General features: G+C 42.9%; 1 protein-coding gene and 1 non-coding gene across 2 annotated transcripts in view; one reads left to right on the top strand and one right to left on the bottom strand.

Moving 5' to 3' along the window:
• LOC137435433 (DNA topoisomerase I, mitochondrial-like) overlaps positions 1–14,853 on the top strand; it is an 85,321-nt gene that overhangs the window by 23,072 nt on the left and 47,396 nt on the right. The window contains exons 3-7 of the mRNA XM_068129211.2: positions 303–1,222; positions 5,400–5,515; positions 10,855–10,976; positions 12,384–12,506; positions 12,714–12,901. Of these exons, the coding sequence (XP_067985312.2) occupies positions 303–1,222; positions 5,400–5,515; positions 10,855–10,976; positions 12,384–12,506; positions 12,714–12,901 (1,469 nt within the window). The remainder of the gene's footprint in view (positions 1–302; positions 1,223–5,399; positions 5,516–10,854; positions 10,977–12,383; positions 12,507–12,713; positions 12,902–14,853) is intronic.
• On the bottom strand, positions 4,844–4,915 carry TRNAE-CUC (transfer RNA glutamic acid (anticodon CUC)). Its single transcript has one exon. It is a non-coding gene; the product is annotated as a tRNA-Glu (tRNA).

Genomic DNA, 14,853 nt, shown 5'->3' with positions numbered 1-14,853 from the left:
GTTTATATATATTTTTTAATTCTGATGGGAAACAAAGCAAGAGTAGAGGCAAAGAAGTGAGCACACTACCTCAGCTATCCTGCCATGCCATTACGCATTGTGCAAAGCTTTTTGGAAGCGAACATTTTTGAAAATTTTTTTATAGGCCTTGTGGATTGAAACCTCTTAGAGTGGGAAAACCAGGTAAGAAATGTTGTGACTTCAGACCTTGATTGATGTATAGATTGTGTATTGTGACTGATTTTTCAATCCTGATCTGAGAATGTATCTTTGTTTTGTACTTTTCTTTTTTTGTGATTCAGCATAAAGAAGCCAAGAAAAATGACGTGGATGATTTTGACAGGGAAAAGTCGAAGAAGTGCAACAAGGATGATGAAACAAAATCTGAATATGGTATTGACGGAGAAAAGTCGAAGAAACACAAGAAGGATGGCAAAATAAAATGTGAAGCTGGTATAGACGGGGAAAAGTCGAAGAAACGCAACAAAGAAGATGAAATAAGATCTGACAGTGGTATTGATGGGGAAAAGTCTAAGAAACACAACGAGGATGACAAAATAAAGTGTGAAGATGGTATTGGCGGAGAGAAGTCGAAGAAACACAAGAAGGATGAAGAAATAAAATCTGAAGGTGGTATCGACGGGGAAAAGTCGAAGAAACGCAACAAGGATGACGAAGGAAGATCGGAAGATGGTATTTACGGGGAAAAGTCGAAGAAACGCAACAAGGATGACGAAATAAGATCTGAATATGATATTGACAGGGAAAAGTTGAAGAAACATGAAAGGGATTATTACGGGTCAAAATCTGAAGCTGATATCGATAGGAAAAAATCGAAGAAACATAAAAAGCATGATAAATTAAAATCTGAAGCTGATGTCAATGGGGAAAAGTCAAAGAAACGCAAAAGGGATGACGAAATAAAATCTGAGGCTGGTATCGAAGGGAAAAATTCGAAGAAACGCAAAAAGCATGCCGAAGTAAAATCTGACACTGGGGCTGGAAGCAAAACTGCAGTGGAAACGAGAGGACTCGCAAATACAATTCCAAAGGTGAAGCATGATAAAACCAAGGTGAAGACCAAGCACATGAAAGAGGAAAAAAAGGAGATCGACTCAGCCTTTAGACAAGATACAGCAAAGAGAAAAAGGGGTCAACCTTCTGCTGCTGCTGAGGAAAAACAAAAGAAAAAAGAGGAAGAAGAGAAAAACAAATGGAAATGGTAAGTTTATATTCAACTTTGTGTGTGTGTTTTTGTTTGGATCTTTTATTGGTTTATGTTTTGGTTGAAAAAGTTTCATGGCATAAGCCAGAAAGCTGCTGTTGTGCACCCAGGTGCTGCACACACAAGTAAAATTAATCACTAACCTCATTCAATATTGTCGCGTGAACCCCTCGGTTAAGACCGGGGAAATCGCGGATGGAAACTAGCTTAATGAGATGTCCGGGTCAATGGCGGATTTGCTCCACACGCGCGGGAGGAAGAAGGAACGAGGAAGAAGAAGCAGCGAGATTTACCTCACGGTCCACGCACGCCAGCGTCTTCAACCTGCAAAAATTAACTCGCACGAACACGGAATTCAGAATAGAAAAGAAAATAATAAAAGGATTTATTTATAATAACTATCGGGACAAGGAACGCGATGATAAAAACTATAACCGAGGTTGGGACGTCCCCATTCGGACTTCAAGTACAGCACAGGGGAATGAATAATAAAATTAACGTTTCGTTGTGTTCATGTGTGAATGCGAGCTTATCTCAGTCTGGCAGTGTCAGGGGTCATCTGGCTCAAGCGCGTCGTCCGACGCGGCTCTGGTGTTGGCGCGAAGCAGGCCTCCCCGCGCCCCCTGTTCGCCCGGCCTCTGCGTCCTTGTTCGTCACGCTTCAGCGGCAAGCCTCGCCCGAATGCTCATCATTCGCACACCAACACAGGGAAGAGAATCGACGGCGTTCCGTCTCTCCACCGTCTTTCGAACTGCTCGTTCCTCCACCAAAGTCCGAAGCAAGAGAAAGTCCAGCGTGAAGGGACAGTCCAGTGTGAAGGGACAGTCCAGGGCAAAGGGAAGAGGGGAAAATGCCGGCGAGCGAGAGGTTTTACTCACCGTCACGTGACGTTAACCCTCCCCTCCTCCAACCAGTGCGGTGCCCCTTGATCTCACGAATCTTCCAATCGCATTGGTGTCCTCTCATTGGCCGAGCACTTTTTTGCACTTCGTGTCATGCCATCGGTCGGTGCCCAATCAGTATGTCTCTCCTTCCACCAATCACGGGGAAGTTTTCTGCCCTTCCCCTGAACAATCACACGTCCTCCCCTACTCTGCCAATCGGTGCCCTGCTTGTTGCTCGCCCCTCCCCCTGGCCAATCAAGAGCCTACTGGGCATGGGTCTCGGCCTGCCTGATCGATGTTTGCCTGCTATGGCGCCATGGTGCGTTGTTGCCGCCTGTTTCTTCTTTTGTCAGTCATTGTGAGGGGATTTTAATTAGTGTGTGCACTAATGGATCTACAGTCATGTGAAAAAGTAAGTACACCCCATGTAAAGTTTTGACTTTTTCATCATATTTCAACATACAGCTATTTGATCTTCATTTCAACAATATTGATAGATCAAGGTGATATAATATAACAAATATCATGAAACATTTACATTTTGTAGTCCATTGTATAATTTAAATAAACATAAATGCAAATTTCGCATGTGGAAAAAGTAAGTACACCCCTACATTTATCACTACTTCAAATACCTAAAATTAGAATCAGGTGCACCAGCTCAGGTGCAAATGATTAGAACATCGTCAGAGAGGATCTTGGAGGAACCTGTCCTATTTAAACCTCAGACATTTTGTTTGGTTTGCTCTTTGTTGTTGAAATGTGCGGCGTCACCATGCCTAGATCAAAAGAGCTCTCTGAGGCCTTCAGAAAGAAGGTTATAGATGCCTACGAGTCTGGGAAGGGATTTAAAAAGATCTCCAAACAATTTGAAATCAATCATTCGACTGTCCGGAAGATCATCTACAAGTGGTGAAGATTCCAAACAACTGCCAACTTGTTCAGGCCAGGCCACCCCAGCAAGTTCAGCCTGAGAGCAGACCGCAAGATGCTGAAAGAAGTCTCTAAGAACCCCAGAATGTCATCACGTGACCTACAGGTAGCTCTTGCCACTGTTGATGTCAAAGTGCACGAGTCTACCATTAGAAAGAGGCTGCACAAATTTGATGTACATGGGAGGTGTGCCAGGAGGAAACCTTTGCTGTCCAGAAAGAACATCAGGGCAAGACTAAAGTTTGCCAATGAACACATCGGCAAAGACAAGCACTTCTGGAACAATGTGCTCTGGACAGATGAGTCAAAGGTAGAGCTATTTGGCCACAGTACCAGAAGACATGTTTGGCGAAAACCAAAGACAGCATTTGACCACAAGAACCTGATACCAACTGTAAAGCATGGTGGTGGAAATATTATGGTTTGGGGCAGCTTTGCTGCATCAGGGCCTGGGCAGCTCACCATCATATAATCCATGATGAATTCATCATTGTACCAGAGGGTGCTTGAGGATAATGTGAGGCCATCTGTCGGAAAGTTGAAGCTCAACCGAAGGTGGACCTTGCAGCATGACAATGACCCTAAACATACCAGTAAATCCACCAAGGAATGGCTGAAAAGAAAGAAATGTAGGGTTCTTGAATGGCCAAGTCAAAGCCCGGATCTAAATCCCATCGAGATGTTGTGGGGGGATTTGAAACGAGCTATGCATACAAGAAACCCCTCAAACATCACACAGCTGAAAGAATTCTGCATGGAGGAGTGGGCAAAAATTTCTCCCAGTCGATGTCAGAGAATGGTAGACAGTTATAAGAAACGCCTACTTGAGGTTGCTTCTGCCAAAGGGGGCAATACCACCTATGAGAGCCAAGGGTGTACTTACTTTTTCTACATGCGAAATTTGCATTAATGTTTATTTAAATTATACAATGGACTACAAAATGTAAATGTTTCATGATATTTGTTATATTATATCACCTTTATCTATCAATATTGTTGAAATGAAGATCAAATAGCTGTATGTTGAAATATGTTGAAAAAGTCAAAACTTTACATGGGGTGTACTTACTTTTTCACGTGACTATCTACTGTGTGAGAGTGCATTGCCATACGGGACACCGGGATAATCACAGAGGGGACAACACACAATGGAATCTTATCCTTATTCCCTAATGCTAGTTAGGGGGTGGGGACACAGATCCAACTTATCCGACATCCGGTCTACAGAACTTATTACATTGAGATTCTCTAGCACGACAGATGAAGCACCTACCTCTGCAGATCTACCTAAATCTATATATGCCTACCCAACCGACATAACAATATTCTTTCATTTCATACTCGCTACCTTTCTCTCCTTCTCTCCTTCCTTACTTCCGACCTACTCCACTTTTCTCCACACCTCCGCAAACCACCTTGATTTTTCTCTTTACTTCCCAGTTGGTGCACTTAAACTTATAAAAAAAACAAAAAAAAAACACCTTTGGAGGCCATTTTTTTCCCCCGCAAGCGGGGGTTGGCCTTTTTCGGGGACCGTGGTTGTTGTTGTTTTTCAGTCCCCTTTTTGAAGCAATGTTTTACGGCCGGGTGCCCTTCCTGCCGCCAACCCTTTTTGTCGCCTTTTACGACAAGCTTGCAATTACCAGTGAACTGGTACTCAATTAGCTGACCTCGGAAGGATGACAGGCTGAGTGAACCCCCCTGGCGTTCATTCAGCGATCGACCGGGATTCAAACCCAGGATCCTAGGATCCTAAGCTGGCACCCTAGCCGCTAGCCCAACACCAGGGATAAATAATGTGTTCCCTGACCGGGAATCGAACCCGGGCCGCGGCGGTGAGAGCGCCGAATCCTAACCACTAGACCACCAGGGAGCACTTAAACTTATAAAGATTCTCTATTTCTTCATCAACATTGTTTGCGTTGCAATTTATTTTCAGTGCATGGTGGTGTTTCAATGCAATTGTTCAAGTAATATTGTAAAATTAGAATGAAGAACTAACTAGTCTTGTTCGTGAAGGCTAGTGTCGATATGCATTGGCGGACAGGCAGAACAATGAATGAAATCAACAGGACATTGATTGAGGCACACTATCCGACGTTGGAACGAAATAGAAGCTGACGCTACAGGTGTAAACCCTTCATTAGGGCAAACTAGAAGGGTCGTTTTCCCCGATGAAGGGTTAACACCTGAAACGTCAGTTTCCCCTCGCTTCACACGGTGGTTTGCATTCGTCAATCAACGTTCTGTTGATTTCATCCATTAATGTTGTGATAATGCTGCAGTCTGTGCCATGGAGGTAATTGTTTCAGAAATTTTATACATGCTAGGATGTCTAAAAACCTTTCTTTTGTCAGGTGGGAGGAGAAGAAGTTGGAGGATGGAGTAAAGTGGAAGTTTCTAGAGCACAGTGGACCGACGTTTGCCCCAGAATATGAACCTCTTCCTGAGAGTGTGAAGTTTTATTTTGATGGTGAGGCGTTTGTACTCTGTACCTGTGTAGGCCACTCGCTCTTGTTATCAGCACGAAATATTCTCCTTTTTTCTTTTGTTGTCAGGTATTAGCCAGTATCATCGATGTGCTTGTATTTTATGGTTAGCCTCGCCTGTTCTGGAAGGGACAGGAAAGGGTATTGTGTGCGTATGTGCATCAACTTTTATATAGCATACTGATGTGCAAAAAGTGTCACCGAGGCAAACACCTTTTGGATCGTGCTCGATAACAAATTATATGGCCTGTTCAAAGTTGCTGAGAATTTGGCTGAGGTTTTTCAAGGTGAGCTGCTTGAGGCTTTGCAGCACCTTTTCCCTCTTCTTCTTCAGCCTGCTGCTGTTCCAACTCGATGAGATCCTCATTGCTTAAGGGTTCTGCATGAGACTAATAATTCCTATATGTCCTCTTTGTCAACCTCATCAAAACTAGAGTCCCTGTATATAGAGCGATGTTTCCCAAATTGTGCCTCTCCTCCCCCCACCTTCCCCTCCCACTCCCCTTGGGCAGGTACAGGGGAGGCGCGTGAGACCAACATTTTAAATGTCGAATTTGGCTAAAATATCCAAAAATTGACATTAAGCTGGCGTAGCCATGGCGATTAGTGTCTGAATGTGCTTTACTGCGTCCAAAATAAAATTTATTTCATTTAAAAGAAAAATGGGAGGGGGTATGAGGGTTTGGTGAAAAACCAAAAGGGTTTGACTCAATCAAGTTTTGAGAAGTTTTTCACCCATCTTGGCATTTTCTTCCTTTGGGAGGAGGATGCATGCAATTTTAATTATCCGAACAATGTAACCACGATCTATGTAATAAAGCGGGGCTGTCTGTCCGTCCCTGAACTACTCCCTCAGTTTTGATGCTAGCTCCGCCAAACGTTCCGTGGGAGCATTTGGGTTCCCAGTGGGTGTCCTAAGGTGGGTGGGAGGTTTCATAAATTTCTCAATACAATGAGATTTTCGTTTTCTACCCGCAAGATGCCGTAATTTTTCGTAGATTCGACATTTGTAGTTTTTCTATTGACCGTCTATAGAAACATTACCCAGCTTATGGTAGGGTGAGCTGCAGTAATTTTTTTTTTTCCCCTAAATCATTCACGAACAGGCTGTCCATGCCAGTGATTGAGATTCTGGGCCCATACCTGTGCATATCACGGGTACCTCACTCGTGTGTTATATGTGCACATAAGCAGTATGCATGTTTTTGCTTCATATATGCAAACCGGATTAATTTTTTTTTTGGAAGCAATCAGGGCAGTTGTTTGTTGTCTGTTGTATATACACCACCCAAATAAAGGGGTGTCAGAAGAACGTGCTGCATGCTTGGAACAAGATTGCCCATAGGGTGGACACTCTGCTATGATATTAATCATAAAGATAATAACATGATCCCCCCTGACGGCTCCCATATAGAGCCGTTGCTTCTCGAACATATTAATTGGAAGGTATATCAATACAATGAATCCGAAAATAACTTTGTCCGCAGTATGAACATAAGCCTACGTTACAAATGCATTATCTACATGCCACACAAAATGCACCAAACAAAACAAGTCTCGGTAAGGGTCTGTATTCCTTGATTGCTCTTTCTAGTTGTATCATGTTTTTACTGCAGAATTACCTTTGTGTTTGTTTTTTTTTTAATATTATTTTTTACCTCTGTTTCTCTGTGAGCAGGATATCTCAAAAAGACAACATGGTGGACAGATCGAGTATGTGACATGGACGAATTGATTCGATTTTACTGAGGATCCGGATCCGATAATTCTTTTTAACCCTTTGAGTATGGATGACGTCCAGTGCCGCAACCCGTGAAAAAGTTTTGTGTACGGATGACGTTACTACACGTCATCGACTATACCTATAAATAGATCGTCAGTACGTGGTTGCATTCCATACCAAAATGCCAAATTAATCCTGTCCCGGGGGTATTTTTATATAAAAAAAAATCCCATACTCAAAGGGTTAATGATTCATTCACTATTGAGAGGTTGGGCCAAATATGCAAAAAAGTATTTATTTATTTATTCTTTTTTTTTTTATACAAGATCAACGCTCATGTAAGAGCCAACATTAATGACAAAAAAAACACAATAAAACAAGTGGACACAAAATAAATAATAAAGAGCCGGAGACGAGATGGGGAGAGAGGGAGAAGCACACAAGTACAACATTTGAGAGCAGGGACATCAGGAGATCTGTGGGAGGGAGAAGGCTTGGGGGGAGGAGGCAAGGGAATAGGGGTGGGGGGGGGGGGGTGGGAGAGGTAAAAAACACATGGACACAGCTAGGACTTCCAGGAAAGAATCTGGTATTTCAGAAAAGTGGATCTGGGGTGAATGAATTAACGGGGGTGGAAAAGATCAAGGTTTTGGATGGGGGAAGATCAGAGATGGTGGTGAACAGCTGTTTTAAAGACCTGGAGGGAGGAGTGGGATTGAAGAGAGTGAGGGAGTTTGTTCCACAGGTGGGAGAAAAGAGGAATGAAAGGGTGAAGGTGTGCAGAGAGTCTTGATTTTGGCAATTTCACCAGAAGAGGGTTGCTGGCAGATCTTGTGCGACCTGCAGGAGTATTTGGGGGACAGAGCACAGACAGGGCTGGGGGTCTCGGCCAGAGAGGAGTCGGTAGAAGACAGAAAGACCACCAACCTGCCCTGCGGTGAGTGACTGAAAGGCCCTCGGAGTTAGCCTCATCGCGGGAGATTCCAATGATTCTGAAAGCTTTGGTTTCAACAGCGTGAAGCCGAGATTGGTGTGAGGCAGGAGCACCAGCCCAGAGGGGAGAGCAGTATTCCATTGAGCTGCGGATGAAAGCCTTGTATGTGGTGAGGAGCTCAGGTGTGCCAAGGAAGGACCTCGCACGACGGAGGATGCCCAGTCGACCGCCCAATCGGCAACTGGATTTGGAGGCCAGCCAGGCCGTCTGGTTTGTCAGAAGCACACAGAAGGCTAACCCCCGCTCTAGCAGGGAAAATGGCCTTTAAAATGCATGTTGTTGTTGTTGTTGTTGTTGTTGTTGTTGTCAAAAGAAACCTGTATGGACAGATCAATCGGGTTTGAGCGAAGGCCCCAGATGTTTGAGGTCCATACCGTTAAGGAAGAGGAAGTGGGAGCATCGGATACAGGACAGGATCGGGGAGGGGTAGGGTAAGAGGAGGCGGAGGTAGGGAGACCTGTTGACTGTGTGTCAGAGATCGCAGGAGAGCTCGGAGAAAGGGAAGGATGAGGGCAAAAGGTTTGCTGGTGGTTGGATGAGGCACAGTGAGGTGTTGTTTGGGGGGGGGGGGGGGAAGGACAGAGTGAGGAAGAAGGTTGGAGGAGATAGAGGTGAGAGTTGGAAGGGAGAGGAAGCGGGGAGGACGCTTTGACAAGGAGAGGTGAGAGGGGAGAATTGCATAAAAAAAGGAGGGTGGGAAGATTTGAAGGGGAGGTGGGAGTTTTGAAATGGAGGGGTGAGGGGGGAGATTTGAAAGGAATGGGTGAGGGGGGAGTTTAGGAGGAGAAGGATGAGTTCGGATTTTAGAAAGTGTTGGACGATTAATGAAAAACAAACATTTGTTGCAAAATGAGTTTCTTGTGATTTTTCAATTCAGAGATCCGTTTGAAAACGTTGGTGGAGGGGTGTTTAGGAAGGAAGAACTGGTGAGTTTAGGGAATGTAGGAAGGAAGAACTGTAAGAGATTGAATTTTTATTTGAAATGAAGAGATTTGGTGATCAAATCGGAAACAACCTTTTAAAGAAGAAGAAGAAAAGTGTGTTATAATATACAACACTGCGGGGGATAGTGAAAACTTCCCTAAATGAGAGCATGAAGGATTCCTAAGGTGGATTAAGGATTCCAGTTCAGAAGCAGGAACAGAAGAATAGGAGATTGACAGCCAGGAGAGCAGAGAGCGAAGGAACAAGGAGGTGTATGAGCAAATGTGTTAGTACGGGAGGAGAGGCCTACTTATTAAATTCTTTGTTAATGTTTTTTTGAAGGTTCAGAGGAAGAAGGATGAAGTTGAAGAAGTATGGTGAGAACTGGAATTGGAAAGGTGTCGGCTGGAGAGGATCGAGTTATGAAGGGAAGAGAGAAAAAAAACGGGTGGGGCGAAACACGTGGTCGAAGAACGAACGAACACGGGGAGAGAAGAAAATTGGATTATATTTTTATTTGAGTTTTTTTTTTTTTTTTTAAATTAAGACTTTAAACAAAGGGTAAGATGTTCGGGGAAGTATGGGATGAAAAAATGACTGGAAAAAACAGTGAGAGAACGAAAGCAAATGGACCATAAACACCACCAAGAGGAGACAACAAAGCCTCGAGGCCTGGAAAACCAGGCCTGCAAAACACAGCAGGAACTAACCGACGATTATGCACAGGTATGCACGATTTACACCGAGATCTAACTAGAAACGCACAGTGGGCACTCGCACTGTAAAATAAAAATACAGTTTTGCCAAAAATACAAATGGGAAAAATTCTTAACTTTGGTAGCTTGGAGAGCTTGGAAAAACGCACGACCTTGCCGGCAAAACCAGAAGACGGAAGTCCAATTGCACGATATCTCAAAACATTGTGCACAGATTTGGACGAAACTTGGTGGAGTGGTTTGGTGTGTGACAAAAACAAATTGATTAGATTTTAGTGAATATCCAGATCCGTGTACTAGAATTTTCAAAGTGATTTTTAACGATTGAGAGATAGGGCCAAAAACGAAAAAAGTTATGGACAGATTGTGACAAAACTAGGTGGATGAGTGGGTAGGTGACAAGAACAAGCCGACTAGATTTTGGTTTAGGTCCGGGTACCTATCTGGCCTATCGATGGGATACAAAACACAAACGGTTCAGCCTCTCGGTGCTATATAGTTTGTCTGTCAGTCAGAAACAAATGCACAAACACTTTAAATTAATTAAGATTTGTTTTAACCGAGTTGACTCGTGTTGTATGTTTGCTGGAATCACTGAGTACCTTCGTCTTTTAAGTCTACTTTAACGTTTCTTTTCATTAACGATTAGTGCAACACTTATTAGGTTGAAGCTCCAATTTTTTATCTGCAAGCTCTTGTTTTTGAAGCACCGTGCATCATTACAAAGATGATAAGCAGGTATTGCTATATAAACTCCCAAGGGTAAAATTTAATGATTAGTAGAAATTTATTTATTGTTTGATCTTGCGTCCATCTCTGATACATATTGGTCTAAAACTTATGGAAATTGTTTGAACATTTAACAAGTGGGGACTCAGTGTGCCATTGTGGTACATGTTCTTTGTACTGGGGTACAACTCGGCCCCTCGGGTCGAGCTTGGTTCCAGATGTATTCTTTACTGGCAGGAAACGCCATGAAGCTGAGCCGTAAGGCCGAAGAAGTGGCTGGCTTCTATGGCAAAATGCTCGACCATGAGTACACAACAAAGAAAAGCTTCCGGAACAACTTCTTCGACGATTGGCGAAAGGTTCGACATTATGCAGCGAGTCGAGTTTTCATTGCATGTGTTTGGGGTAATGAATCTGCTTGTTTTACTTTTATGTATTCCAAATGATTTTTTTATGAAAGATGCATAATCAGGTCATAAAGATATAGTTGTGCTATTTTCAGAAAGAGACGGTTGTTACTAATAGAAACTTCATCTTTCTGTGTGGGATTTTTTTTTTTTTTTTGTTAATATAAATATTCATTAATTAATGAATTAATTTTGTTTTGGTGAGTTTCTACTCTTAGTTGAATACATAATGTGATCTGATTTCTACTGGAATACTACTAAATGCAATGAGCAGAATGCTTATCCTTACTATAATTCACAGACTGGTGTTTGTGTGTTTGTCACGCTGCCCCTCCTATATTTCTGGGCCAATTACCTCTGGACTTGCGCCATAGGATCAGCATGACCCCATTTAGTGTATAGGGGTGTTTTATCTTTGCCGGTGGTCTTGGTCAGGAAGGGGGAAGGGGCAAATTCTCTATAAATATGTATCGTGTAACGCCCATCCCTAGGTGGGAGTGAGTATTGCAGTTCCCCCACCCTTTACAGTACAGTACTCCTGTACCCATATTTTCCAGTTCAGTGCAGTGTTTTGAATTACCCGTTTGAATAAAGATAATAACATAGCCCCCCTGGTTGCTCCCTTTGGGAGCAGGTGCTTTTAGTGACGTATAGTATATTGTGTGTGTGTGTGTGTGTGTGTGTGTGTGTGTGTGTGTGTGTGTGTGTGTGTGTGTGTGTGTGTGTGTGTGTGTATTTATATATATATATACATACACATAAATTGTGAACCGTGATGTCTATCCATGTGTTCGTTTCTCACACATTTATTTCCATCTTGCATCCATCTCCATTTATTTATTTCTCCCATATATTTATTTTGCTTTCCACGTTGCGTTAAAGTTCAACATTCACTTTTGAAATGATTGCATAACGGGCATGAATAACATAATTTTATTTCACAAGCAGCATATTCTGCCCTCTTTAATTTTTATTTTTAGGTTTTTTTTTTTAAATAAGAAAAAATCAAACCTCCACCACCTGATTGATGTTGCATCACAATTTCTCAGTAGGTGGTATAAGTAGCTCAGAGCTTTGGCTCTGAGTAAAACCAAGAGTGGAGCAAAGTTGACCTTTTTAAAGTCTATGAAATACTTTAAATTGATAGATTAATTTTAACTTTTCTCGGCATTAGGGATGGATATCTTTGCTTGTCAAATATAATTTCGAGATTGCCGGAAGGTTGGCCAAGGATTGCCATGGTGATCCATTCCGAATCGTGCAAACACCACTACGGGTACATTGATGAACTGTCTGAGTAGTTCTGGTGAATCTTTCACTGTCCACAAACTGATTGTGATTTGTGTGCTGCCAATGTAGCAAATGAACAAGGAAGAACGGTCCATCCTCACAGACCTGGACTTGTGCAACTTCAAAGAAATCTTTGAACATTACAAAGCTCTGAATGAAGCAAAGAAGGCACTTTCAAAAGAGGAGAAGAAGGTTAAAATATATATCTAGTTTTATTTTTTCAATCAGACTTTGTGTCTTCCAAACTTTCTGCTTCCCAGTGCTTTGACTTTTGTTCCCCCATTCTTGTCTTTCACTTTTTGCTTCCTCCTCCCCACTCTGAAGGTACTTCCTGTAGCTCTCGTTTTTAATTGCTCTCTGTAAGTACTTCCAACTAACACGTGAATCATTTTGAGACAGAAACTGAAGGAGGATGCTGAGGTTGTACGTGGAACCTATGGCTTCTGCATGATGGACGGTCATAAAGAGACCATTGGAAATTGGAAAGTGGAACCACCGGGTTTGTTTCGGGGTCGTGGAAACCACCCAAAGCAGGGCATGCTGAAACTGAGAATCCAGCCTGAGGATGTAATCATCAATTGCAGCAGGTAAACCTGGTACATGTTTATCCCCATCTTACGGATGGGCACTCAGCCATTTCTGCTTTCATGTCTTCAACAATATCTTCTTTTTTTTTCTCCAGTTTCTAATGCTTGTGTAAGAGCTATTGCGCATAATCACACATTCAAATTCAGACAGACAGCAGACAACACAGGACTCGCCAGACAAACACAGCCATTGGCCTTGGGAGAAGTTTCTTTTTAGAACACAATGGGTGCCGGCAGCACCATCTAATGGTGGTGCTTCTGTTTCCATGGGCAGCATTGGATGTTTAGGAGGAAAACTGCTTTGCCCAATGTATGGACAAGCCGACGGTTTGATTCCGACCTCTGCCGAGATGGGGTTTGTTTGTGCTTGAACCTCTGAATACTTGGAAAGCAAGGAAGTTGCGCATACGAATTTTATGCCACCACAGCCGAAAGCACCGAAGGCATTGTGTTTTCTGGTTTTCGCTTTGGCTGTGCGTGTTTAACAGATTTTCGTTAGTGATAACCTGTGAACCACTGAAGGGATTTTGACCAAACGTGGTACAAGTATGTACTCTGATGCAAAGATTAACTGATTCAATTTTGTGTTCAAAAGGTGAAAGGTTTACGGTCATGTGACCTTTAATTGAAAATCTTTGTTACCCACAATAACTTGTAAACCACAGAAGGTATTTCAACCAAACTTGGCATAAGTATGGCGTGCGATATCAATATGAACTCATTCAATTGGTTTAACGGGTCAAAGGTCGTGTGCCCTTTTGAAAATCATTTTGCAGATCATACCTCAAGTTACAAGCATTTGATGTTTTCTCTTCTACTTATCTCTCCTGCACTCTATCTCATGTGACCTGTAATTGAGATCAAACGTGACAATGGGTTGACATCTATCGCGGGAGCAGACGTATCCATGGATGCATTCACGTCAAATTCTACTTTCTATTTAGTGTTTTCTATAACTCGGTCAGGGTCGGAATCGAAGCCTCCAAGACTCTTGGCTGTTGTTCTAACCACAATGCCACTGAGTCTGGCGATGCCCAGGTGTTTGAAATATGATGTTACCCAGATGCTCCGTGAATTATCTGAAAATGTGGAAATTGATGTGCGAATGAATGAAGGTTTCCATTCTTGCAATGCTCATCTGTACATGGTTCCACTGCACGCATTATCGCAATTGCCAAAAATCAACTGTTCAACACTGGTCGTGTTTACACGACTTGCAACAAATTTTTTTTATTTGCAGGAGCGAGGCCAAACTGACAGGGCGCCAACTATTAAGGGAAACGAGCATTCTGAGTATTGCGCTGCAATACATGTCCCCTACCAAAGTTCAAAGTGCCATAACTTTGTCAAAAATGATCAAACAACAACATGCATTTTAAAGGCCATTTTCCCTGCGAGAGCAGGGGTTAGCCTTGCGGTCCCCATGACAATCTTCTCCATTTTGCCCTATTTTCTGCATCTCTCCTTGTTAACCCCCTTGCCCGCATTTCTTCTTCCACCATCTTTCGCCAAGTCTTTCTCGGTCTTCCCCGTCTTCTACTTCCTTCTACATTCATTTCCATCACTCTTCTCAACCTGTCACTTTCATCCTTCCTCAACACATGACCAAACCATCTCAACCTGCACTCTATCTGCAAACCTGCAAACCATCTCAACAAAATCACAGACTGGTCAAACAAGTGGAACATGTCTTTCAATCCTGCCAAATCTCACTCTCTTACTATGTCTCTCCGAAAAGATCGACTGGACAACCCTCCCATCTACTTTCTCAACAATCCTCTCCAAGAAGTTCTGTCACTCAAGCTTTTGGGTCTCACTATCTGCCATGATCTTTCTTGGGAAAACCACATTTCCAAGCTGGCCTCCAAAGCCAGTCGCCGACTGGGCATCCTCCGTCGTGCGAAGTCCTTCCTCGGCACACCTGAGCTCCTCACCACTTACAAGGCTTTCAT

The sequence above is a fragment of the Myxine glutinosa genome, chromosome 9, assembly GCF_964187855.1.
Source record: "Myxine glutinosa chromosome 9, kmMyxGlut1.1, whole genome shotgun sequence".
Classification (NCBI taxonomy): Eukaryota; Metazoa; Chordata; class Myxini; order Myxiniformes; family Myxinidae; genus Myxine; species Myxine glutinosa.
This window is presented reverse-complemented; position numbering and strand designations above follow the sequence as displayed.